The 24909-nt window shown below is 38.0% G+C and overlaps 2 protein-coding genes across 6 annotated transcripts in view; one reads left to right on the plus strand and one right to left on the minus strand.

The window, feature by feature from the left end:
- The window catches only part of LOC132627407 (uncharacterized), a 45770-nt gene extending 26311 nt beyond the window's left edge, over positions 1–19459 (minus strand). For 2 of the 5 annotated variants that reach the window (XM_060342749.1, XM_060342744.1), the window contains exons 1-2: positions 19256–19452; positions 16412–16598 (exon numbers count right to left, since the gene is read on the minus strand). In XM_060342749.1, coding sequence (XP_060198732.1) covers positions 16412–16598; positions 19256–19260 — 192 coding nt within the window. In that variant the 5' untranslated portion in view covers positions 19261–19452. Of the gene's footprint in view, positions 1–16411; positions 16599–19255 lie in introns of all 5 variants that reach the window. The other 3 variants (XM_060342747.1, XM_060342748.1, XM_060342745.1) reach the window with 3 other exon arrangements.
- A 3158-nt stretch (positions 19460–22617) lies between these two features.
- Positions 22618–24892, plus strand: LOC132627410 (pentatricopeptide repeat-containing protein At1g34160). The gene has a single exon (XM_060342750.1). It carries the CDS (start codon positions 22687–22689, stop codon positions 24415–24417), a length of 1731 nt encoding a protein of 576 aa, XP_060198733.1. The 5' UTR covers positions 22618–22686; the 3' UTR covers positions 24418–24892.
- The last annotated feature ends 17 nt before the right edge of the window (positions 24893–24909 follow it).

The following is a 24909-nucleotide window of genomic DNA, read 5'->3' on the forward strand; positions in this document are numbered from 1 at the left end:
TTAAGACAGGGAGAATAACGAGTCTTGCGGCTTTGCAGTCTACTAGTAGGGCTATACAAACAGGTACTCTCGGAAACGGAAAGAAAAAAGAAAAGGAAGCGGCCTCGGTAATGGCTTTGGGAAACACCTCGTACCGCCATCAACAACCACCACGATACCAGCCTAACGCTCCCCACTCACAGTATTTCCAATATTCTCCATATCCATACGACCAAACTTTGTCATCTTACCAACCTCAATCACCACAAATATCTTACCCCGTTTACAACACACAACCAGCATATCGAGCTCCACGACCACCAACATATCCAGCTCCACCATCACAAACTCATCATCCAAACAATGCATCCGCACCTCGCCCAAATAAACCGTTCCGCAATTTCACACCATTGGGAGAACCACTGAGCGTTGTTTTCGAAAGACTGCAAGCTTCAGGCTTAGTATATCCCGTGGAAGGTAGAATTCCAGATCCATTACCCAGAAGCTTTGATCCCACTAAAACATGTGCATATCATTCGGGGGTAAAAGGCCATTCCACTGATCGTTGTTACGCATTGAATCATAAGGTTGAGGATCTTATTGAAGCAAAACAGATCACGGTCAAACCACCAACACCAAATGTGGTTAACAATCCATTCCCGACCCATGATGGGGCCACGATAAATATGATTGGAATAGATGAAAATGTTGACGACCCAGCCGAATTTATAGTGCCTGTGGATCGTGTGGAGGATCATGATTTTGTAGCCGTTGCTTCTCCGGCTGTAGTGATAAGGGGTTGTGTGCCTGTCGAGATATTAGGAGCTTCATCAACGCCTGTGGAAGTAGTTCAAGCACCAAATCAGTTACCAGTGCTCGATACAAAAGCCGTACCATGGAATTATCAACAAACTGTGATGGAATGTCGAGGAAAGGACACGATCACTGACAAGGTTAAGACATCAGGAATGACAAGGTCTGGAAGATGCTATTCTCCAGAAGAGCTAGTTAGATTGGGGCAAGTTAAGGAAGCCAATGTACCTCCCAAAAGGGTCGTGACTGAAACCGAAGCAGAAGAATTTTTGAGGAAGATCAAGGCTAGTGAGTACTCAGTTGTGGATCAGTTGAAAAAGACCAATGCTCAAATTCCTATTCTCTCTTTGCTTTTGAGTTCAGATATGCACAGGAATGCACTGTTGAGGATTTTGAATGAAGCATATGTTCCAAGCGAAACAACTAGTGAGGCGTTAGCTGGGATGATTGAGCGCGTGCTTGACAGTCATCGAATCAGCTTCGATAATGAAGAATTGCCGCCGGAAGGATGCATGCATAACAAAGCACTCCATATAACTGTCAAGTGTCGTAACATGTTTGTGGCTAAGGTATTAGTTGATGGGGGTTCTGGACTCAACATCTGTCCATTAACAAGTCTGAAGAAGATCGGATATAATGTTAGCGAGCTCAAGACCAGTGATATGAATATTCGAGCATTTGATGGGGCTCCAAGGCGTCCTATTGGGGAAATAGAGTTGAAAGTGTTGATTGGCCCTGTTGAATTCATTATGGACTTTCAAGTACTTGATATTTCCACGTCATACAATATGCTGTTAGGTAGGCCGTGGATTCATCTGGCTGGGGCCGTACCATCTACTTTGCACCAAACTGTCAAATTCGAGTGGGATCAGCAACAAATATGTATACACGGAGAAGGAGACACGTCTTTCTATCTAGAGCAATCCACCCCATTCGTCGAGGCAGAAGGAGGGTTCGACGGAGCAGCTTACCACGCTTGGGAGGTTGTGAATGTCACTAAGGAGAGTGAAGTATGTCAAACTCAAGAGTTCAAAAGATCATGTGCCGCAATTATGGTTGCAAAAGAAATGGTGAGAAATGGGTACCAACCTGGATTTGGGCTAGGGAAAACACTAAATGGGCGGGTTGAGCCAGTCGTTCTCCCTACGCAACAATTTACATTCGGTTTGGGATATGAGCCAACTGAGGAAGAAGTGAAGAAAGCACGAAAGAATAAAAGGAAGGAGATTGCATTGCCAAAACCTATTCCTACCATTGATCAAACTTTCTCAAAACCTTCAGATCTGATTGTTGAAGTTGCCTATGATGATATCGTGGAGGGAGTCAAGAACCTGTTCGTGGAAGATGAAAATGATCATGCTGCGATAATCAAAGACTTTGCTGAAATATTGACTTTATAGGCTGCTGAGCCAGGACCTGAGTTGCAAAATTGAACTTCTATCTTAGCCCCGGTTCATCGGGAGTTTCAGTATTTTCAGTTTAAATTTCCTTTTGTAGTAGGCCGGAGGTATCAACTAGAACATTTAGTTCCTTTTGTCATGTTGCCTCTATGTTTTGTTACGGCCTTTTTTAAATTAAGATTCTGTCATTTTGTTTGAACGAACTACGTTTGGCCTGACTTCCTGTTGGATACGTAGGCAGCCCACATCGGGTTCGGCCACTTTTTCAAAATATTTCAGTGTTTTGTTGTATGGGTGGAACTACGTGTGGCCTGATTTCCTTTTGAATACGTAGGCAACCCATATCGGGTTCGGCCCCCCTTTATTAAAAAAAAAAAAAACTCAAAAGTCTTTATTTGTATCACGAACTACGTCTGGCCTGATTCCTTTGGGATACGTAGGCAACCCGAGGCGGGTTCGGCCCTTCTATCTTAAAATTTTTATCTTCAGTTTGTCCAAACATTTTGGTTCCTATAAAATACATAAGGATTTTTATACAAGACTTGGTCTTCCCACCGTTTAAATTCATGTGTCTCAGTATCTTGAAACTGGGATAAATTTTTGAAATCGGTCAAATCACTTTCAAAATTTTTCATTACAACTTTCTCACTTTTCGATTGTTTAGAACCAAGTATTTCCAGGACTTGAAACTGGGACAAATTTTGAAGTCGGTCAAATCACTTTGAAAAACTTTCATTATAAGTTTTTACTTTTCAAATTGTCTAGAATCAAGCATCTCTAGGACTGAAACTGGGACAAATTTTTAGAAGTAGCATAAAAGTGGTCTTAAACAAAAGTCCATCCATATTTCTAAAATGCGAGTAAATTCAAAAATCGAGTCTTCTTAATCATGTTACATATTAGAGCCACTAAGTATTTCCTTTCAAAGTCATCCAAATCTCATTACTTTTATTTTCAAAATACATTTTCTTATAACTGAAACTCCCCGGCAAAGCAAGATATGTGGTGAGACATCGAAGAACGTGGACGCGACCGAGACAAAAGTCAATTCAAGGGCCAAGTTCCCCGATATGCACAAGTCAACCAATTTTCTTTTAAACTCACAATTTTTCTTTGTTGAGACAGATCCAATTAACATGAACACGGTGCATGTATTAAATTATGGGCGTGATCAAAAAGTTAACTTTCTTCAAAATGCAAATACTCTTCAGCGTGGATGCAAAGGTAGCTTATGCCGAACGGTGGGCGTCGTTCCACTCATCACGAAATTTCAATTGCAACAGTGGACACAAGTTCATCTTCTCAACCAAGGGCTGTAAGTATAATTCTTTTAGACCCAGCTATTGATTCTTATCACTAACAGTTGTTTTAGCTCGTGACATTCATCGATGGATCGAATACATATAATCATGGACACTGACCTTGATCACCTGTTATTGGTTAGAATTCCTCAATTTCGTCATCACTTCATACATGTTCAAATCATTATCAAATTCTTTTAGAATGAAGTGTGTTAATAAGATAACAAGATCGAAATATTACATCGTATATCAAATTGTGGGGGTTAATTATATATTTAACTTCCGTCACAACGGGACATGGATTAAGATGTGGATATCTTTTTACAATACTATTTCTAAAAGTGGACGTGGATTTACATTTACATTGTGGATGCGAGCATGGAAGTGGAAATAGAATTATATTACAAAAAAAATATACATATAATTGTAGAAAGTGGATACAGATTTATGTTTTTGAAAGTAAAAGTGAATTTATTTTTGCGCCGTATAATGCAGACGTGAAAGTAGATGTAAATTTATTTTGTACCATATAATACAGGCGTGAAAGTCGACGTGGATTTATATTTTGTACCGTGAAAAGTGGGCATGGATTTACATTTTTGCACCATAGGAAGTGGACATGATCAGGCACCCACCTTAGAATGCGGGTATTTCAATGATCAATTTTAGGCACCCACCTTAGAATGCGGGTATGTCAATCTTCAATTTAGGCGCCCACCTTAGAATGCGGGTATTTCAAAATTTAATTTAGGCACCCACCTTAGAATGCGGGTATGTCAATTTTCAATTCAGGCACCCACCTTAGAATGCGGGTATTTCAATGTTCAAATTAGGCGCCCACCTTAGAATGCGGGTATTTCAATGTTCAATTTAGGCACCCACCTTAGAATGCGGGTATTTCAATGTTCAATTCAGGCACCCACCTTAGAATGCGGGTATTTCAATGTTCAATTCAGGCACCCACCTTAGAATGCGGGTATTTCAATGTTCAATTCAGGCACCCACCTTAGAATGCGGGTATTTCAATGTTCAAATTAGGCACCCACCTTAGAATGCGGGTATGTCAATTTCAATCCAGGCACCCACCTTAGAATGCGGGTATTTCAATGTTCAATTCAGGCACCCACCTTAGAATGCGGGTATTTCAATGTTCAATTCAGGCACCCACCTTAGAATGCGGGTATTTCAATGTTCAAATTAGGCACCCACCTTAGAATGCGGGTATGCCAATTTTCAATTTAGGCGCCCACCTTAGAATGCGGGTATTTCAATGTTCAGTTCAGGCACCCACCTCCGAATGCGGGTATCTTATATTTCAAGTTCAGGCACCCACCTCCGAATGCGGGTATCTTATATTTTAGTACAGGCGCCCACCTCCGAATGCGGGTATCTTATATTTCAAGTTCAGGCGCCCACCTCCGAATGCGGGTATCTTATGTTTCAAGTTCAGGCGCCCACCTCCGAATGCGGGTATCTTATATTTCAAGTTCAGGCACCCACCTCCGAATGCGGGTATCTTATATTTCAGTTCGGGCATCACCTCCGAATGTGGATTCAACTTTCGAAGCAGGGGTTGCAAGTGTAACTTCTCCAACCCTGCCTTATTTACATATATTTCTTTATTGCTAACAATTGTTTTTAGCTGGTGGCTTTTGACAACATCAAGTTGGCATCACACATCAAATCGTGGAACTATTTCTTCGGCAGCGAACTGGGGCAAGTTGTCGGGAAGGATAATCAGACTTCCCGACACGGGTCAAAGATCTACCTCGAACACTCGTCTCTAATTACAAGTATTCTCTTGCGTTCCAACAATTCAATTTTCAGAATTCTCAAGTTTCTATCACAATACCCAGTGTTATCATAATTCAGCACTGAGACAATATTTTGCAAGTTTCGCGCCAATTGGGGTTCAAGTGTCGTAATTGTCCCAGAACTACACTCGACCTGATTCTCGTATAGCCCGAGATATGTAGGCAACTCAGAGACCGGAGTCCGGTCAGAATCCTCTCAAGTTTCCTTTAGCCGGGACAAAATAGGCTACTGAGTCAACGTCTTTGCCCGACAACTCTTTTCATCATTACCGGGCAAAGAGGGACAAGTTGTTGACACCCAATTTTGTCCCGTCTCTCCTCCGAAATACCTATTTGCGCTTCTAATATTTTTGGAAAAATAAAAAATATATATATTATGTTTACTATAATTATTAGCCCTTATCAATACCGCTATTACATTATTCTATCAATTATTCTTATTACTATTACCGCATTTATTATTATTATTATTATTATTATTATTATTATTATTATTATTATTATCATTATCATTATTTATTACTATTATTATAATTCATTATTTATTACTATTATTATAATTCACAATTTTTATCATTTCGGCATTTTACCAGCTTATGCACACACATCGCATTTATCTTTGCATAATTAAATAATAGTATTTATCTTACTGTGGATTTTTTGAAATATTATTGCACGGCTATTACAACGCCATTTTTTATCTGAGCATTAATGATTGCATATTTTATGTCGAACAATATTTTAACACAAGTTATTTAAATAGGTCTCTTATTCAAATTTAGAAGCCAAACTATTTCTTGCACTCGGTCCGTATTTTGACTTACCGGACCCCAAATCAAAGTCCGATTAACTCCTAATATTTTTTGGACTAGACCATATTTTTTTACTCAATTTTTAGACCAGTCCATGTTTAAATTTATTAGCCCATTCTTTTAATACCGGGTCTAAAAATCAACCCAGTCCACAAATGGACCGGGTCCGATCCGTTTTCACCCAAAATAAGGGAAACCCTTTTAGGGTTCCCCTCATTTTCCATTTTTTCCGCCGCTGCCCTTTCTTCTTCGTCTCTTCTCTTCCCCCTTCCTCCTCACCTCCGCGTCTCCGCCTCCATCGCCACCACCTCTACACCACCATCTCCTCACTTCTCCATCGCCACCACCTCTACACCACCATCTCCTCACTTCTCATCGCCACCCACCATTTCTCCCTCCATCGCACACGCCCCTCACATTCTTCTTCTACCTCTGACGCCTTGTCCCCCCACGCCTCTAATTTCCACCTTCCCACGTTACCTCCACTCCGCCTCATCTCCACTCACCCCTGACACCACCACGCCCCACTGCCATCTCTGACACCCCCACTTCGTCACGTTACCTCCACCATACCTCTGACTTCACCGTCGCCCCCACGTTACCTCCACTCCGCTTCATCTCCACCACGCCTTGTCCCCCCACGCGTCTGTCACCCCACGCTTCTACGTCTCCACCATGTCATGTTCCCCTACTTCGTCACGCCACCCGCTCCTCTCTTCATCTCACTGTCGCCTCCACCTTCTGTTGATGGCGCATGCTCCTCCTTCTCTCTTCCTTCAAACAAAGCAAAAAATAAAACCTATAAAGAGAGAGGAGTTGAATCATTGAAAGGACAGGTTGGGAAAACCCCCAAAAATTGTCTTGCAAAACCAGAGGTGAACCCGAAATCCCCTTTCAAAAAAATGAGTTCTTGAATCCCCATAAATCCCCTACAAAAATAGGGATTTCGAATCGCAAAAAAAGAAATGCTCTGAAAATCAAAGTTCTGAAACGAGTTTTGAAACCCCGAAAAAGCTCTAAAATATGAGTCTTTTAGTCGCCTATAATTCCCCAAAATACGAGTTCTATTAGCAATTTCAATTTTGTTTTATTATCAAATCAAAATATCAAACCAATTTTATTCTCGTTTACTTTGGTGCTGCTGTGAGTCCGAGCATCGCAAGCTCGGGTTCGGCGGTGTTCGAGGTAGATATCGAAACCCTCGCCTCACTTCGCTGCGCCCGAAGAAGGTAACCTTTTCTCTTGAAACCATTTTGCTCATAGTCTGGTCTACATATGTGTGTGCTCTGTTTGGCGTTTTAGAGGAACTCGTCTTAATTTGTCTTGTGTACTGATTTTATTTTTCCGTTTGTTATGTGTTTGTTAATACTTGTGATCGATAATTAAAACTAAGGATTAGTTCAGAGTTGTTATGTAGTTTCTGTATCATAAGTCTGTTTCTGTTTAGTTTAATGTAATACCATTTGCTTATAGGTTAGCTCAGCTGCTATTGCATTATTACTTTAACATAGCCCAATTTTCAGTTTGGCGTTAGCTTTGTCTGATTACTCCTGAAGTATATTATTGGATTTTATGTGAGTTTGGATGCTGTTTATTATCTTATTTGACTGGTGTTCATGGCAATTCATTCTTGATCATGTATCCTCGCTCCATAAATTTAATTCAATTTAAGACGTCGAATGTTTTCCGATTAGTGTTTAATTTATCTTACACTTCTAGTACGCCTGTTATAGTTTGGGTTCATTTATGCTTCATCCTATTTCCTGGAACTTGTTTTGGTTTCATGTTTGGACAATTGGATGAATGATTTAAGTATGAGATCGATTGGAGATTGCTGATTTCTTATAATTTCAATTTGGTTTAGGCAGTTTGTTACTTTGACTAACTGTACAATAGTTTAAATCAAGCATTGGTCTGTGTCTTATTGCCACCATAGTGATCCAAACCTGGCCCAGTTGTTAGCAGGTAAAGGAATTCCAATGTGATTTAGTCCATGGTTCATTGATAGATTACAAGTTGGTTAAAATATGTAAAGAATTTCTATCCAATATAGGCCTGTTAGACTATCACTGGATTTACTTGTTGTCTAGGCATAAGTCAATCTGAGCTGTAGGCTCGTTAATTTAATCACCATGAGTCATGTGCAAAGCTTTCAAATCTGCCTAAGTGTCAATGTGTTTAGTAGTATGCTCTTGGGTTTTCCTCTGTTGGATTTGAACCTATTCTTCATCATTGCATATAGCAGTCATTCTTTGAATGTCGCATGAACATGCTAAATGCATATTTCTCCTTCTTGATGTCCTGGATAAATTTAAAACTTTGGTATCTGGCAGTCTATTATTTGTGTGAGAAATGCTATTTTCCATTTTTTGCTTGATGGTAGAATAAAGAAGTAGAACTGATGGAGTAAAAACTGGCTGGCAACGCGTAATTTGTTCTTGTATTATTAGCGCTTAGCATGATATATGAATTTGTGATTTGTGTAAAGTTAAAAGAGGCCATTTGTGATTTCAGTTGAATGGGATCATAAGTTACTGGCAATAGTGATAGTTTGTTATAATCATCAGTGTTTAGCTTCGAAATAGAAAAAGGAGAACTAGAAAATATGCCTGAATATTATAAGCATCCTTCCTGAGTTCAACAGGTGTTTTACACGTCGCAAATATGCCATGTTCAGGCTTGATATATGTTATACGTTGCCAATATACTTAATCTATAGTCCGAGCATCTCCACATGGATAAATATGTATTAGCAGATCCTGTGTGCATGTCTATAGTATCATTTGATGCTGTTTAAATTCTGTGCGTTGTTGCAAGTGTATTTCTGTGGGTTATGCATATTTTCGTAATTACTGGTATACCTCTATTTAAAACAGCTATGAATGTGTATACATGAAGTACACTTAAATATACATAGTATATACACAATTTGCTGATTTGTTTTGAGTTTGCATTTTTACGTTTAACCTTATCCATTGATAATATACTAATCCTCTTCCTTTCATTTTATGCATGACCATCGCATACGAGTCCGAGGGACTCGTCTTCCTCCGCATTCGGTGTTGGGCTAAAACCCGACATAATCTCCCTCGCATCAGCTCTGTCCGCAGCAAATAAAAATTCTGGGCTAAAAGCCCAACAGCAGCAGCAGCTGGCCCATTTGATTTATTACCCTTTCATTTTATTTTGTGCTCATTGATTTGTATTAGGAAACTAACTTTTTAGTTTTAGATAAATCTGGATCAATTAGTAGGTTTGGTTAGAGAATGGGTAGTTAGTTTAAGGGAAAGAACTAAAAAATATTTTGTGAACATCTTTTAAGATTATCTAAATTATGCACGCGTTTAGCCGAATGCAGTTAATAATACATAATTTTATTTATACTTCTAAAAAATGCAAAGTCAATTAATATTTCATCGTTTAGTTTGTTCCAAGCATTTATTAAAACACTCCACAACCTGCGTATTCTTCTATTTTTATTTCATGCAAAATCTTATTTTTTAATAGCATTATTATTTAAAGTCTTTCGCAACATTTCCAAATTTTATTTGTTTTGAACGGCGTTTGAATTTTCCTCTTTTATGCAAATTATCATATTTTCCTACAAATTTCATTCTAAATAACATTTTATTTAAAGCATTAGTAATATTTACGAATTTTATAGCATATGAAATCTCCTTTGATACAAATTATTCACATTGTTCTATAAGTTTATTAGCATGCTTATTTAAAGCCTCAACAATGTTTATAAATTTTTATTTCAAATAGCATTTTGAAATCTCCTCTTATGCAAATTACTAGTCTTATTTTTAATATCCTTATTATTTGAAATCCTTTACATGTTTTATTATGAATAGCATTTACAATATTTTCATTTAAAATCTAAGCGACATTCATAAGTCTTATTCTAAAAAATGGCATGTAAAGTTTTCTTTTATATTATATTTTCTGTAAACCTTATTTTCACTAATATTTTCCTTCTAAAACTTTAGCAACATTTGTGAACCATTTTAAAATTTAAGCATTATATTTACTCTAAATTAATTAACCTAAGTTTGGTCGGATAACCGTAAGTTAACGGATTCTAAAGGATGCCTAACCCCTTCCCTTTAGGATAATATAGAGCCCTTACCTAGAATCACACTGGTTAAGCAGACTATTAACGGAGGTTTAGTTTTAACTTTACCTTAGTTAACAATTAGGTGTCCTAATTCACCGTAAATTAATTAGGTGGCGACTCCTTAAAACAAAAGAATAAATGGGAATCACCAATACGTCATACTCCTTAAATCCAACCCGGTTAAAATGGGGTGTGACAATGGACATATTGCTATCCTTGCTAAATTGAAAGGATTGAAGGTATGATTATGTTCATATGATTATTGTTGTTGTTATCATGGGTTATGTGATGAGAATGAAGGAAATTAATGGTTAGAAACTTTATAGAGGTCGTGTGGGTGTGTGAAGAGGAGTGTGGCCGTGAGTCATAGTAATGAAAGAGAATGGTGAATTAAAATTTATTTAGCTTGTTAGAGGTGTCGTTGTGACATTGATGACGTAGATAAAGGGTTAACGAGTTGAGTTGGTGTTGAAATTGGTTGTATGTTGTTATGAGAAATTATGTGATTTTTATATAATTTTTATGCAATTATGAAAGTAAGATGCTAAATGTGAACTATGGTTGTTATTAATGAATTTGGAAGAAAACAATGCGATTTGGTAGTTTCGTTGCAATTGTAGAAGTTTCGAATGGAATATGGAAATGGGCGGAATGGTTCGAATCCTTGGATATTGTTTAAAATGTTATTGAAATATGTTTGGGTAATCTTGAGTTAGTTAATGAATATGGAAAAATGTTGATATTAGTCGGATGGTGTGAAGTTAGAATGGAAGAGTTACATTATGTGGAAAGGAAGGGAAAAATTTTGGATTGTTGGAAATGTTGTATGAATTGCTTAGAATGTCTTTAAGTATTGTTGGTATGGATTCGGGTTAGTATTTAAATATATAAGCATCGATGTTGGCTTGAAGGTAAGTCGTCGAGTTGAATTTATGAAAGTTGTTGAATGATGTAAAAGAGAGTTACTATTATTATTTTGCCTTTCGAATTGGTTATCAATGTTACTAGGTTAGTTATTGTGGTGGTTGTTGTTGATTTTGAGCGAGATAAATTCTCGGGATGGCCTATTTACAGGGGAAGTGCTGCCGAATTTTCTGTAGAATTTAATGATTAGTTTGGAATGAATGGCTTAAGTGCCCTTAGCTAATGATTGGTATTCGTTGGCGTAATTGTAGACCTTGGGGAGCCCGAGGCATAGATTTGGATTAGCTTTAGATTGGCTATCTTGGAAGTGCGTTCGAGGTATGTAAAGCGCAACCCTTCTTTCTTTTGGCATGCCTTAGTTTTTAATAGGCTATATCACGAGCCTCGAGGAAATTCTAAATTCGAAATCCGAGCATGTTATGATCCTTATTTATATTCCTTGGCACTCTTATGTATGATTTGATGAAATATGAACCATTATGTCTTTGAAATAATCGCTTTCCGAACTTTGCATAAAAAAGTTTCACTTTAAGAAATTTCGTAATTTGTGACCGCCATATCTTTCACTGAAAGGCTCGGATTGCTTTGATATGTTCGTAGAAGTTTGTATGGCGTATGATAAGTATGTTTTCCATAGGCAGGCCCGGCTCGGGTCAATACCCGTCCGTGGGTCCCGCGACTTTCCTTTATGTAATTCGGACGACTTTTGAAAGAATTTGGTATGATTATCATTTCGAATTTCAAGTATGGTCATTTACTTATATTTGAGTCTATGATAATGATTTTATGCATATGGTTACTCATGACTCTGCTCGTGCGTTTTGTTATATCTTTCGCCGGTTCCCGGGCCGGTTCTGTTATCGTGCGCACTTTGATATACTCCGGAGTTATGCTGTGTTTATGGTTCACCGAGCTACTCGCAAAAGAGGGTCGGGTTCCACCTATATTTGGTGTTATGCTGTGTATGGCGTTATGTTGTGATGTGATATGTGACGGGGATACGGAGATTTGAAACTTTCTGGTGTTATGCTGTGTTATGGCGCCATCGACGGGTGGGCGACCATATTCTTTTGTACCCTATGCATTACTTACATATTTTTGAAAGTAAGCAAATTTTGATATGTTGGATTTGCACTTATGTTTGGTACTTCCATTTCGTTTATGTCTCAGATTTGCTTTCTGTATATTCTGCTTTGCATACTCAGTACATATTTCGTACTGACCCCCTTTCTTCGGGGGGCTGCGTTTCATGCCCGCAGGTACAGACGCACAGTTTGGTGATCTACCCAATTTAGGACACCCTCTTCTGCTGTTTGGAGTGCTCTTCTCATTTTAGAGCACACATTTTGGTATATATTCGTTCGCTATGTATATATGTATTTGTTCAGGGGCACGGCGGGGCCCTGTCCCGCCATATGATTCGGTTTGTCTGTTTAGAGGTCTGTAAACGTATTTGTGGGTGTGTGTGCCTACTTCTGTACGGATGTGTTTGCATGACTCTATTCGTTATGGCAGCCTTGTCGGCGTGCATTTGTATATGCGTTTTGGGCCGTTGTGCCATTTGACAGCCTTGTCGGCTTTTGACATATTTGATAGCCTTGCCAGCTTTTTGATATATGTGCATATGTTCGGTGATGTATATTCCGCCGCCTCTTCTGATTTTGATATAATGTTTTGTACGCGCAATCGCGCAAGATAATATTCATTCTCAACTCTGTTTAAAAATGATGATTTAGTTTGTATGTCCGTTTGGGTGCCCAAGTAGGGCACCAATCGCGGCCCACGGGGCTGGGTCGTGACAATGTATGCTTCCCTCGGCATTGTGTATGCTTCTTGATGATATTGGGGCATTGTGTTGCTTCCCTCAACATTGTGTATGCTTCCTGACATATTTGGCACATTGTGTATGTTGTCGTGGATTCATAGTGTTGACTAATTCTTTAACTGCCACTTATGACGGTTCGTAGTGTAAATTGTGTTGAGATATATAATATATTTGATAAACAGTGGTTTGGACCTTAGTTGCTATTATATAATGATATATTCATGTGCATAATATTTTTGTGCGTGTTGTGTGTTTGTATTTTCTAACACTTGTTCCAGGGGTATTTGAAATGGCGGGTTAAGGATCTTACTGGGTTATATTTATGTATAACTCACTCCTTACTTGCATGTCCATGCAGATACTGTCGTTGAGAACGAGGCTGGTAATTAAAGACTTCGTGAGTGGATTCTGTTGCTGAGGTGAGCCACCGCATTGTTCGTGGAGGCAGCCATTTCAGCTTTATCTAGTTTATTTCTAGTTATTTCTTTTAGTTTGGGTTTACATGCCCGACACTCAAACTCATGTAACTCTGTTAGATGCTCCATGGTCTTAGCGTGGAATGTGGGCTAGAGATTCTTTTTATCTTAGCGTTGGTTGATTTTCATAAATCGATTATGGATTTGGTTGGCGACTATTTCGCATTTTTATCATTAATAACGTTGTTGGACCTGCACTTATTTTCTTTTAGTGCTTTTGTGAATGATTAAGAGTATGATATATGGTTCGCCTAGCGGGTGGTGTTTGCTGGGTGCCAATCACGTCTAGCGGGTATTTTGGAACGTGACAGATCTTGTAATAGCTTATTTCATGTTGAGATCTCGATCTACCTTAGGCTTCAACTTTGATTTGTCCCTGCGGACTATCTACAAGAAAATTTGGTAAAAAGTATTCTGAACCAGTTCTGCTCTTATCCTGGTAGACAAACAGATCTCCTTGTCCTCACCTGCAAAATGCCACAGTTTCTTGTATGAGATTTCTGTTTCCAGAATGCTACAGTACAGTTTCTTTTGGGAGAAAATTGCCTGTTTCCAGAACAGAGATACTTTACTCTTTATTTAGGCAAAGTTAATGTTGTCTCTTCCTGTTGATCCACTGGCTGAATAGATACATGAAACTCCCATTTGTACTTTTTTGTTGGATACACAAGGTTACTTGATGGATAACAGGCCCGCCCCTCTACCCTTCTCCCCTCTACCCTTCTCCACTTAAATAAAATCTAGGCATGATTGAACACATGACGTGCAACTACATGACAACCCCATATGACTGGGAAAAGGACCTACTATCGCGAGTACTTATTATTTAGTTGGAAAGATTAAGGAAAGAGAAGGGAGCAGAAAATGGGGGGAAATTGGAGAAACTTCATCCTGAAAAGAAGTAAACAATCAAGAGTGTTTTATTATTTTTTGAAACTGGTAAATTTGTAAAAAGTGGCTTCTCATATAGGAGCCGTTTAGCTAAAGGACTAGTAATGCTGGAATCATAATGCAAGGGTTGTTATGCTGTATATAAAAATCAGAGAGTTGCTAAATTGCCACACTAATTTGACCTAAATTTGGCCACACTTATGTAAAAATCACCATAACCTCTATTGTACAATTTTAAATTAAGATAAACTTTGAGAAGAAAAGATAGAAATGACATTAAGTAAGCATAAATTATTAAATTTGACCTAAATAGTCATATAAATTTAGTCCATTTGAGCCATTGTGGCCAAAATAATGTGGCCAAAAGACCTTATTGATAAAGATATAAGAATTGTTCTGCGAAAATGCAGAAACAGCAATACAATAAATAATGATACAAGATTTTGCTTTGCACGATTGTTAACTTTAGAAGCAAAGTTTTGTCTTCATAATAATTTGCTAGGTTCCCATAAATTATGGTGCAAACTGAACGTTGCACTAGCTAGTATATAGTTCTATATCCTACTAGTCATTATAGTACTAGTTATCCAAGGTTTAAGCCCATAATGCCAAACCAGTTCATATTTTCTTAGATTGTTTCGAAATAGTTAACCACCTTTTTGCCTGTGAAAGGGAGGTCATTTATAAATCGCATTGTAGTGTAGCTCTTGCTAAAGACTGCATTGTTTGGGAGCTCTCATTGTTTTCTTCTTGTTGAGGCCTCAATGTGATTTATGTTATCCAATTCTTTGTGCTCGATTCCACACAAATGCCAAACCCATCTATTTTAAGTGAAGTACAAGTGACTGATTGATTACGAATTAAAGAACCCAAAGTAAAGGGTGCAGCCACCAATTTATTAATTTAGGGGAATCTAAAGATGTGGTTACGAATGTGGTCACAGGTGAACCACTTCTGCTCGAGTTCATTTTCCCTTATGCTTCCTACCGTTAGCAAAACAATACTTTTTTTTTTCTTCTCCTTTTCCGGACATTCATAGGATGTTTTTCAGCTCGATCAAAAACAGAGACTAATTCCCCTCCACCTCGTTTTCGTTTCGAAACAGAATCCTTCCAAAGACACAAATAATTACGTTGGAGGGCGATGCAAACGGAGTATATATGATCAACAAAAATTCAATGACCACACCAACACTTTCTCATCCTTCAAATATATCATAAGCTCACCATCGACATTTCCTGCACTACAGCTCTAACCACAACTAAAAGTACTACACTAAAACTCAAGTAGGTTAAAGTGTTCCGCTTTTACAAATTCATCAAGCTTTTGCTTTGGGTTCGGTGCTTGCAGGCGCTGCTGCTTTAGATTCACTATCTGCAGAATTTTCTACCTCAATTTCTTCAGTGTCACTGTCATCCTCTCCTGCAGAAACAATGTCAATTTTATATTAGATAAAAATGCAAAACACAACTTCCCCAACAAGTTGAGAGCAGACGATTTCAAGCCGAGAATTCAGCAGTCGCTCAGTTGCTGCTGATCAAAGCAGGACTTACCCTCAGGCACATCGGCATCAAAATCGCTAGGACCTCCATCCATGTTGAGTTTCTGAGAGAACAATAAAGGGGTAATGTTAAAACTTCAGCATAAATAGAGACGCAACTAAATGCTATCGCCTATTAATATTTCTAGAGGTGCTTACCGAAAAGTCCATGTCCCCAAAATCCATATCCATCCCAGCTGAAATATTAGTATCATGGTTAGCAAATATACCAAGAGGTTATTATTAACAGTAAAGCATTTTCCTAGTGACATTATACTTACGCTTACTCTCCTGTTCATCTTCATCAACCCATTTGTCCCAGTCAACTTTCAAAAACACCGGACGGAGACCTTCCTGTTTTATCAGTCTACTCCACCACTTGTCTTCTGCCTTCTTCACCAGATACACGATGTGTCTAGAAGTACAATTAGTTTTGCTCTCCTGAATGATCAGTTTACAGTAAGATTAACGTTGATTCTTGCCCAAAATATTTGCAGATGAGGGAGATTCACTTACATCAACATTAATTTTATCAAAGAGATCAAGATCCACTTCGTATGGTACATTATCAGCTCCTGCAGTTGCAGAAAAGAAGAATTTTCCTTCTGGTTCCAGTTTCAGCTTCACATTCTTCGCATCCGGCAACTCCACCGTGATAAACAACTTGTCAGACCTCTGGGCCCACTTGACGGTAGGATGTCGGCTGAGATAGAGAAGCACAAAAAAATTGGATATCAACTAAATCATAAAATCACGACCACAATCAAGATAAAACCAGCAAGAGACAAGTGACAGGACCAATTACAAAAAGTTGCAAAATTCCAGACAGATACACTTCAGAAATGCATAGCCAGTCCGAGAAGCCACAAAATGTATTGCAAAGCAGGAAATTTCTAGGAGATAAGCAAACAAATTATCATATGTATAACTATCTCCTTTGTCATTTTTATCTACATCAAACTATCCCAATATATTCAGGATGTAAGAAATTGGATGATGACTCGTAACAGTAGGTCCGGATTTGCTATATAGCTAAATCCAGAAGCAGAAATTTATTTCTTCTGAACCAAGAACCACATCAAGCTCTCCATATGCATTTAGGAATGAATGAGGTGCACAGTTCAATAAGAGAACAACTAGAGATAGGGGCAAAGCCATGAGATGAAGCCAAGGAGGTACTCCTCCACCGAATTTCATGTTTGAACAGCTGGTGAAGACTGATGATCATGGGTAGTGGAGATTAGGGATGGAAATTAGGGCGGGGCAGGGCGGGGTGGGGCAGGGCAAAGGTTAAACGGGGCGGGGCAGGGCAGGGCGATTCTTAAACAAGGCAGGGCGGGCCGGGTTAAAGCTCTTATTTTTAAAAAACTTAATGGGACAGGGCAGGTCTGAGCTTAGACTTGTTTAGTTGTTTCACAAACTTTTGTCGCATTTCAAGTGCAAAACTTAGCAAAAAAAGTGGGAACTTTGCAGGAAAACGGTGATTATGATTTTTTTTTTTATTCTGTTGATTTTTGTATGCTTTATTTCTTTAACCTTGGTAAAATATAATTTGACTAGAATTATTTTAGTGAAATCACGATAGTGCAGTGATGGTTCCAGATAGCTAATTTTTTTTCCCTCTTTTTGACATGGAAATTTATTGGTCCCATCTAATGCTAGTGCAGTGATGGTTTAAGTAATTCCTTAAAAGTCAGTCTACATAATGATAAATACTATAAGGAAAGATCAAATCAATTGTAAAAACTAAAAGATCCAACAAAATAATAGGAAGGTGGAACAACTCATCAGTTAAAAAAATTCAACTAATGTACATAGTTTTACTCAAGATGAACGACATATATTGTATAAACTTGAGATTTCTAATACATAAAGTTCAAATAAAAAGCAAAAAATAAATAACAAAATACTGTATAATAGGAAAATGAAGGGAAAAAACGTAAACAGGGCAGGGTAGTGCGGGGCTAAACGGGGCAAGGCAGGGCGGGATCTTAATAGGGCAGTGACTTAAACGGGGCAGGGCAGGGCAAAACTTTAGCAGGGGAAGGCTTAACCCGCCCCACCCTGCCCTATTGCCATCCCTAGTGGAGATGCCAAAGCATCAATGTTCATTTGTTGGGTAGCGGAGAAGTTAGCGAGCAAGAACGGCTGCAAGCACCGAAAAAGCTGTAGGCTCACATCTTAAGTCCTACTTGTGTCTACTATTTAAGCAAAATGTTTGACATTTCAAGGCAGGAGATATACAGGGTTAGGAAAGCGCATCTTCCTGGCCTGCTTTGTTCCAGCCAGTATTTTGTGTAATTTGGGGCGCCAACTTCATCATCAGATATTTACAACAAAACAAGTTAAACGTTGCCTACATCTGATTCACTCTCTCCCAAAGATAGTAGAATAAATCATTCTTCCCTCAAACACAAATGCCAAGTAAAGATCTGGATATTCTTGCCATAGTCGGCTATACTTGTTGAATTTCCCTAGGTGTGAATTCAGACATCCTGCAAAATGATCGTATCTTATTTTGCTTGGGCGAGGTATGAATTCAGACATCCTGCAAAATGACCATATCTCACTTTGCTTGGGCTCCATGTTTTGTGCTTTGTTTTCTTTTGTATTCAAAAGGATACCCATATATTCTCATACAGAAGACCAGAGTTAAGAAACAACTGGATGATTTTCAGTGAAACTGTTAATGCGCAAATAGACCCACATGCCATCCATATCAAGAAAAGATGCCTTGTATTTGCTTGGGCCTTTTTATTTTGTCTAGTTCCATTGTCAATCTTTGGGTCTTTTCGCTTCTCCATTTGCTAAACCGATGAAACAATCACTAAATAGCTAAAGAGAATTCTTCATAAAAAAATATCCATGGTTGTTGAAATAGTATGATATACCATGAAGACTCAACTAAAACAAAAGGATTTATTTAATTAATCCCATTATAATTACTCAATAGTGACGGGTGAACTAATCACACCTTTAACTTCAAGAATGAGGTACTATCAAAGTGAACTGTTTCCCATTTAAATTAAGGAAATGAAAAAAAAAAAAACAGAGTAATACCGATAAAAATGGGAATAGATTAGTTTCTAGTAAATGCTAAGTTGAAGGGACGATCATACATCTTGATGTGAGACAATTCAAATACAAATTCCTCTCCGTAGTACTAGTTTAAATGCTCAAAACCCCAAACCCTAGGGTTTAATTCAAGCATTTCGAGTAAAACGATGAAGAAAAGAAAAAACACAAATATTTTAAGTATGACTCAACGCAATGGATGAACCAAAAAAGGCAAAAAACAGAGATCACATCCAACAGTACATACAAGGTAATGAAACGCCAAGAAGAAAAGATACATCATACCTCATGGTTATAGAGTTTCGCTTGGGAACACAGACGGGAAAATTTGAGAAAAGATATATGCTTTGCGTGTATACAGAGCTGCGTTAAGATAGACAAATGGCAGTTGCTTTATTTATATGGGGACGTGTAGGGGCTACTCGAAATGTCTAGATACTTCTCGAGCCTTGATTTTGTGAAACTTGTATTTCTCTTCTTCTTTCGTTTTGTTTTTTGCTAAATGGATAAACTTTTTGATAATTTATACAATTGATGTTGAAAAATTATACCAAAAAGAATGTTCACTTAATATTTTTACATTTTTAAAGAAAATATAACTCTTAGAGAAAAAATAGGCAATTTAACTAAAGTATTCTTAATTAAATAGGTATTGAGATTTAATCACTTAGCACTTAAGAAGGGGGCAAATATGAAAAAATATGATTAATTCATTCTTGATTTAGTAAGTGGACACTCTTTTGAATAAATAATAAAAAAAAAGGCTAAGTGCATACTCTTTTTGAACCGGAAGGAGTAATACGCAGGCGCGGAGCCAATGTATTGGTTACGGATTCGGCCAAATCCAGTAACTTTGGTCCAAACCTGTATTTGTCTTAAGAAAATTCTTTAAACATGTGCGAATTATTAATATAGAACCCAATAATTTAAAAACATTAGAGTCCTGAATCCATAAGCTTAAAATCCTGACTTTGCCTCTGATAGTACGTAACTATTTAAAATTGAGTGTTTGTATAAGATCTCAGTTGGAAAAGAAATTGAAATTTTGTGAGTGAATATCATTTTGGCTTGAAATACTCATCTAATCAGTTTTTCAACATTAAGGTTTCTATTTAAATTAATGTTGAAATATTTGATCAAAGGAGAAGGACGGGGGAAAGGGAAGAAAATCTACTTAGAACAATTATTGCTTGGCCGTTTTAATCAATTGCTTGGCCGTTTTGGATTAAAACATCTCAAGGATACTTTTGATATGATGAGGTGTTTGACGAAGTTAAACTCACATGACTTTTTATCTTCCACCTATATATTGAGTGTCAAATCTGATGATTAGATAAACACAGTAAAAGATAACAGATCATTATTACAAGAAAAATGTGAAGACAGAACAGAGAAGAAGTTTGCATTAAGAAGAACCTACATCTTTTGTGCATGCAACTTCTTTTCTTAGCTACTTCCAAAGTTACATTAAGTTCCCACATTTAATGATCATTCTCTCGAATTGAGTACAAGTTCATCAGCACGATTCATAGACTTCTTTGGAGATTCATTATGTGACCCTTATTTAAACCTTTATGACCATCAAAGTCCACGTATTTCTCCTTGTGTAGGTCTCCAGAGTGTTTTCAGAGGCGTTTTCGGGGCGAATCCCGGAGCGGGCCTATCAAAAACGTTCCGGGGCACAAATAAAAGGCGTAGATTTATAGAGCGTACGCCTTAGAATTTGAGGTGTAAGTTCCGGGTGTAAAGGCGTATGCCCCGGGTGTTAATTTAATTTTTATTGCTTTAAAAGTATTTTTGCTATAAATTATGATTTTTATTATTATTGTAATGATATTTATACATTATGTTATCATGTTATCATGTTGTAGTGATTTTCTTAAAAAATATAAATAAAGAAAGCAACTCTCATAGAAAATAACACTGCCATAAATAGTTTTTTTAGATGATTAAGCCTGAATTGATATGATAGAGATCTCATAGCACTATATTCCTGAAGCAACTTCATCCATTTTTTTGTCATTGCTCTTACGCTTTTGCCCCTTCTCCTTCTTTGAATATATAAATAAAAGTCAGTGCAAATATTAGTTGAGGGTGGGAAGGACTAATAGATCTAGAGATTGATGATGAAGTGAATGAAAATTTCATTTTAAAGATTATCTAGGCTATTATCATTTTTTGTGCTGTGACATTTGTCAAATAATAATTCTTTTTATATTATTGGTGATTTATTTGGATTTATTTGCGGAATTTTAATGAAAACTTTACATTTGTTTATTTTTTAGTAATAAAATCATAAAATTGAATATACATGAGACATACTAGCCATAGATCCATGGGACTTACGCCCTGTGTGTCGGGGCTTACGCCTCGCCCCGTGCTGTGTAAAACGCCCCGCCTTTTAAAACACTGCTCCAGACCATACTATGGGGAAAGATAGTAAACTAGCCTGTAAATGAACAAAGACACTTAAATCGGACTTGTTTCAAAAAAATGCGCGAATAAACATAGTTTCTATGAAACCTTCGAACCCGAAATTTGAAGGGTGTTTTCGTCCACTTTTTTATTTCTTAAAATGTCGAAAGGCAAAAATTAAAGACCAGCAATTTGAAGAGCAAAAACTAAAGGCCACTCTAAGATAGGGGCAATCGTGCAAATTGCCCGACTTGTTTCATTTCATGAAGGAATTGCACGGTTTGCCCTTCAAACGGGTTGGTCTTTAAACTTTTCCCTTTAAATGGGCTGTTCTTTAAATTTTGCTCTTCAAAATCAAAATTATGCTTAGCTGGTGTAAGTTCTCTAAGGACGCGGGACATAATTTATGAAATATTATGAAACAAAAATATAAAGGGTGAATGACCTATATACACATAATAAGAAAAGTATTTACAAAATATAATGAAACTTTTCAGTTTACAAAACATAGCAATAGAATTCTTACAAAATATATATGAAATTTTCGCTCATTTTTTTTAAATAATTTTTAGTAAATAAGGAAAAGTATCGTGATGTTTGTAATAAAGAGTTTTAAATAGATACCCTATGTCATTTTCCCAAATATAAACTCATGCCCGCAAAAAAGTTATTAATCTTAAAGCGCAAAATTAAAGACCAGCGCAAAATGAGCAGAAGTCCAAACATTTTTTTGTGCGGAATGCCCTTCAAATGTACTGGTCTTTAATTTTTGCCCCTTAAATGGTTGATCTTTAATTTTTGCCCTTCGCCTAAAATTCTTAGTTTCAGGATTCGAACCCCTGCTCAGGTAAAAATTTTAAAAAAATTCGCCAGATAAAATTGGATTCGCAAGGCAAAGTTTTGCCTGCGAAACTCTACCTTAAGGCAGAATTTTGAAAGCAAGCCTTAAGGCAGAGTTTTGGCCAGGCAAGCAAAATTCTGCCTGCAGGCCTAATTTTGGCTCAGATAGGCCTAAGTTTGCTATAAAAATCTGCATTGTGATTTTTTTTTTAACTGAGCCGGGATTCGAACCCCAAATCTCATGATGGTGAAGGATAAATATTAAATATGAGGGACAAAAATTTAAAACCACCCCAAAATAAGGACATTCCTGCGAGTTGCCCAAGTCCAAATGACCCTCATTTTATCACTCTTTAGTTCTTGGGCAGAAATATGAGGGCTATATTCGTCAATTCACTACATGAAAAAAAGAACCGCGAGTGTTCCCGTTCAAAAGTGCTCCCAAGCAACATTCGTATGGCATGGCCTACGTAGATTCATTACTCTCAAAATGCACTTCCTTTTCACAACTCAAGCAACTCCAAGCCCATCTCATAACCACCGGCATATTCCAATTCTACACATCCCGCTCCAAATTCCTCGATTTCTGCGCCATCTCTCCCTTCGGCAACCTCCTTTACGCCGCCCACATCTTCCGCCACATCACTTCCCCTTGCAAAAACGAATACAACGCCATCATTCGCGGCCTTGCCCAAAGCCACAAACCCATTGATGCCATCACATTTTATATCTCTATGGCGCGTGATTCTTGCATGCCTGATGCTCTTACTTGTTCCTTTACGCTTAAAGCTTGTGCACGTGCATTGGCCCGTTATGAAACACCGCAGCTTCATGGGCACGTGATTCGATTTGGGTTTAGTGCAGATGTTTTGTTGAGGACGACTTTGCTTGATGCGTACTCGAAATGTGGTGATTTAAGGGATGCAAGCAAGGTGTTTGATGAAATGTGTGTGAGAGATATCGCGAGTTGGAACGCGTTGATTGCTGGGTTAGCTCAAGGGAATAGACCAAGTGAAGCTTTGTTGCTTTTTAAGAAAATGAGAGAGGAAAATGTTAATATGGAGCCGAATGAGGTTACTGTGCTTGGTGTTCTTTCTGCTTGTTCGCAGTTGGGGGCGAAAAAAGAAGGGGAACGTGTTCACGAGTATATTAAAAGTAAGAATCTTGATGGAAATGTGATTGTTTGTAATGCTGTTATTGATATGTATGGGAAATGTGGTATTCTTGGAAGAGCTTATGAGGTGTTTAATGAGATGAAATGCTTGAGGACTCGTGTCACGTGGAATACTATGATTATGGCACTCGCGATGTATGGAGATGGAGAGCAAGCACTTGAGCTTTTTGAGAGAATGGGCCAAGCTGGGATTGAGCCGGATAGTGTGAGTTACTTAGCTGCGATATGTGCTTGTAACCATGCGGGGATGGTTGAGGAAGGGATGAAATTGTTTGATGCCATGGATAGATATGGAGTGAGTAAGAATGTAAAGCATTATGGTAGTATGGTGGACTTGTTGGGAAGAGCTGGGCGGTTGGATGAAGCTTATAAAATTGTTCAGTCAACGCCTACAGTTCCTGATGCAGTTTTATGGCAAACTCTGTTAGGGGCTTCCAAGACTTATAGTAATGTGGAAATGGCAGAGATAGCGTCCAAGAAGCTAGTTGAAATGGGATCAAATCATTGTGGGGATTTCGTGTTGCTATCCAATCTTTATGCAGCACAAGGGAGGTGGCACGATGTGAGAAGAGTAAGGGAGGCGATGAAAGGTCAGGATGTAAAGAAGGTACCGGGTTTTAGCTATATTGAGGTTGGTGGAACGATATACAAGTTTATGAATGGTGATAAGAACAATCCGAAGTGGGAGGAGATTTATTGGAAACTTGACGAGGTCTTGTTAAGGATTAGGGAATACGGGTATGTGGCAGAAACTAATTATGTGTTTCATGATATTGGACCGGAGGAGAAGGAGAATGCACTGTGTTACCATAGTGAGAAGCTAGCAGTGGCTTTTGGTTTGATTAGCACACCTGATAGAACTTGTATAAGTGTGAATAAGAATCTTAGAATATGTGGGGATTGCCACGTTGTGATTAAGCTCATATCAAAGATATACGAGCGGGAGATTATTGTGAGGGACAGGACTCGTTTCCACAGATTCAAAGATGGGACTTGTTCTTGTAAAGAATATTGGTGAGGTAGATCCAAATTTGTGTCTAAAGTACATTAGTTTGATGTGGCACAGAAAATCATATATATGACTAAAAGGGCTAACCTTGTGCACAAAGTGCTATCCGAGTTTGACAGATAGGGGAGAATGGATGTATGCCGTATGCAGCATTACTTGGCATTTCCGCAAAGAGACTGTGGAAGTCACGACTTACAGTTCACTGAAGGAGCAACTCTACCATTATAACAGAGCTTGCACTCACAAGAGATATGATTCATTTTCAAAAATCTGAAGCAAGGAGCTTCTTCCTCTTGCAGAAATTTGTGTTAAGGAGGAATCTGTTTTGTATAATGTCATGAAAAGAGGAGTTTTACAGAAAATTAACTTTCACCTTTCTTTTGCTGTTGATTCAATTACTATTGGCACTACATGTGCGCACTAGTCAATAAACAAGTCGAACTAACTTGTTCTCTTTTGATTAAGCAAATATAATGGTGTCGCAAAGCAGCAAAATTTTGA

Source organism: Lycium barbarum, chromosome 2, assembly GCF_019175385.1.
Source record: "Lycium barbarum isolate Lr01 chromosome 2, ASM1917538v2, whole genome shotgun sequence".
NCBI lineage: Eukaryota > Viridiplantae > Streptophyta > Magnoliopsida > Solanales > Solanaceae > Lycium > Lycium barbarum.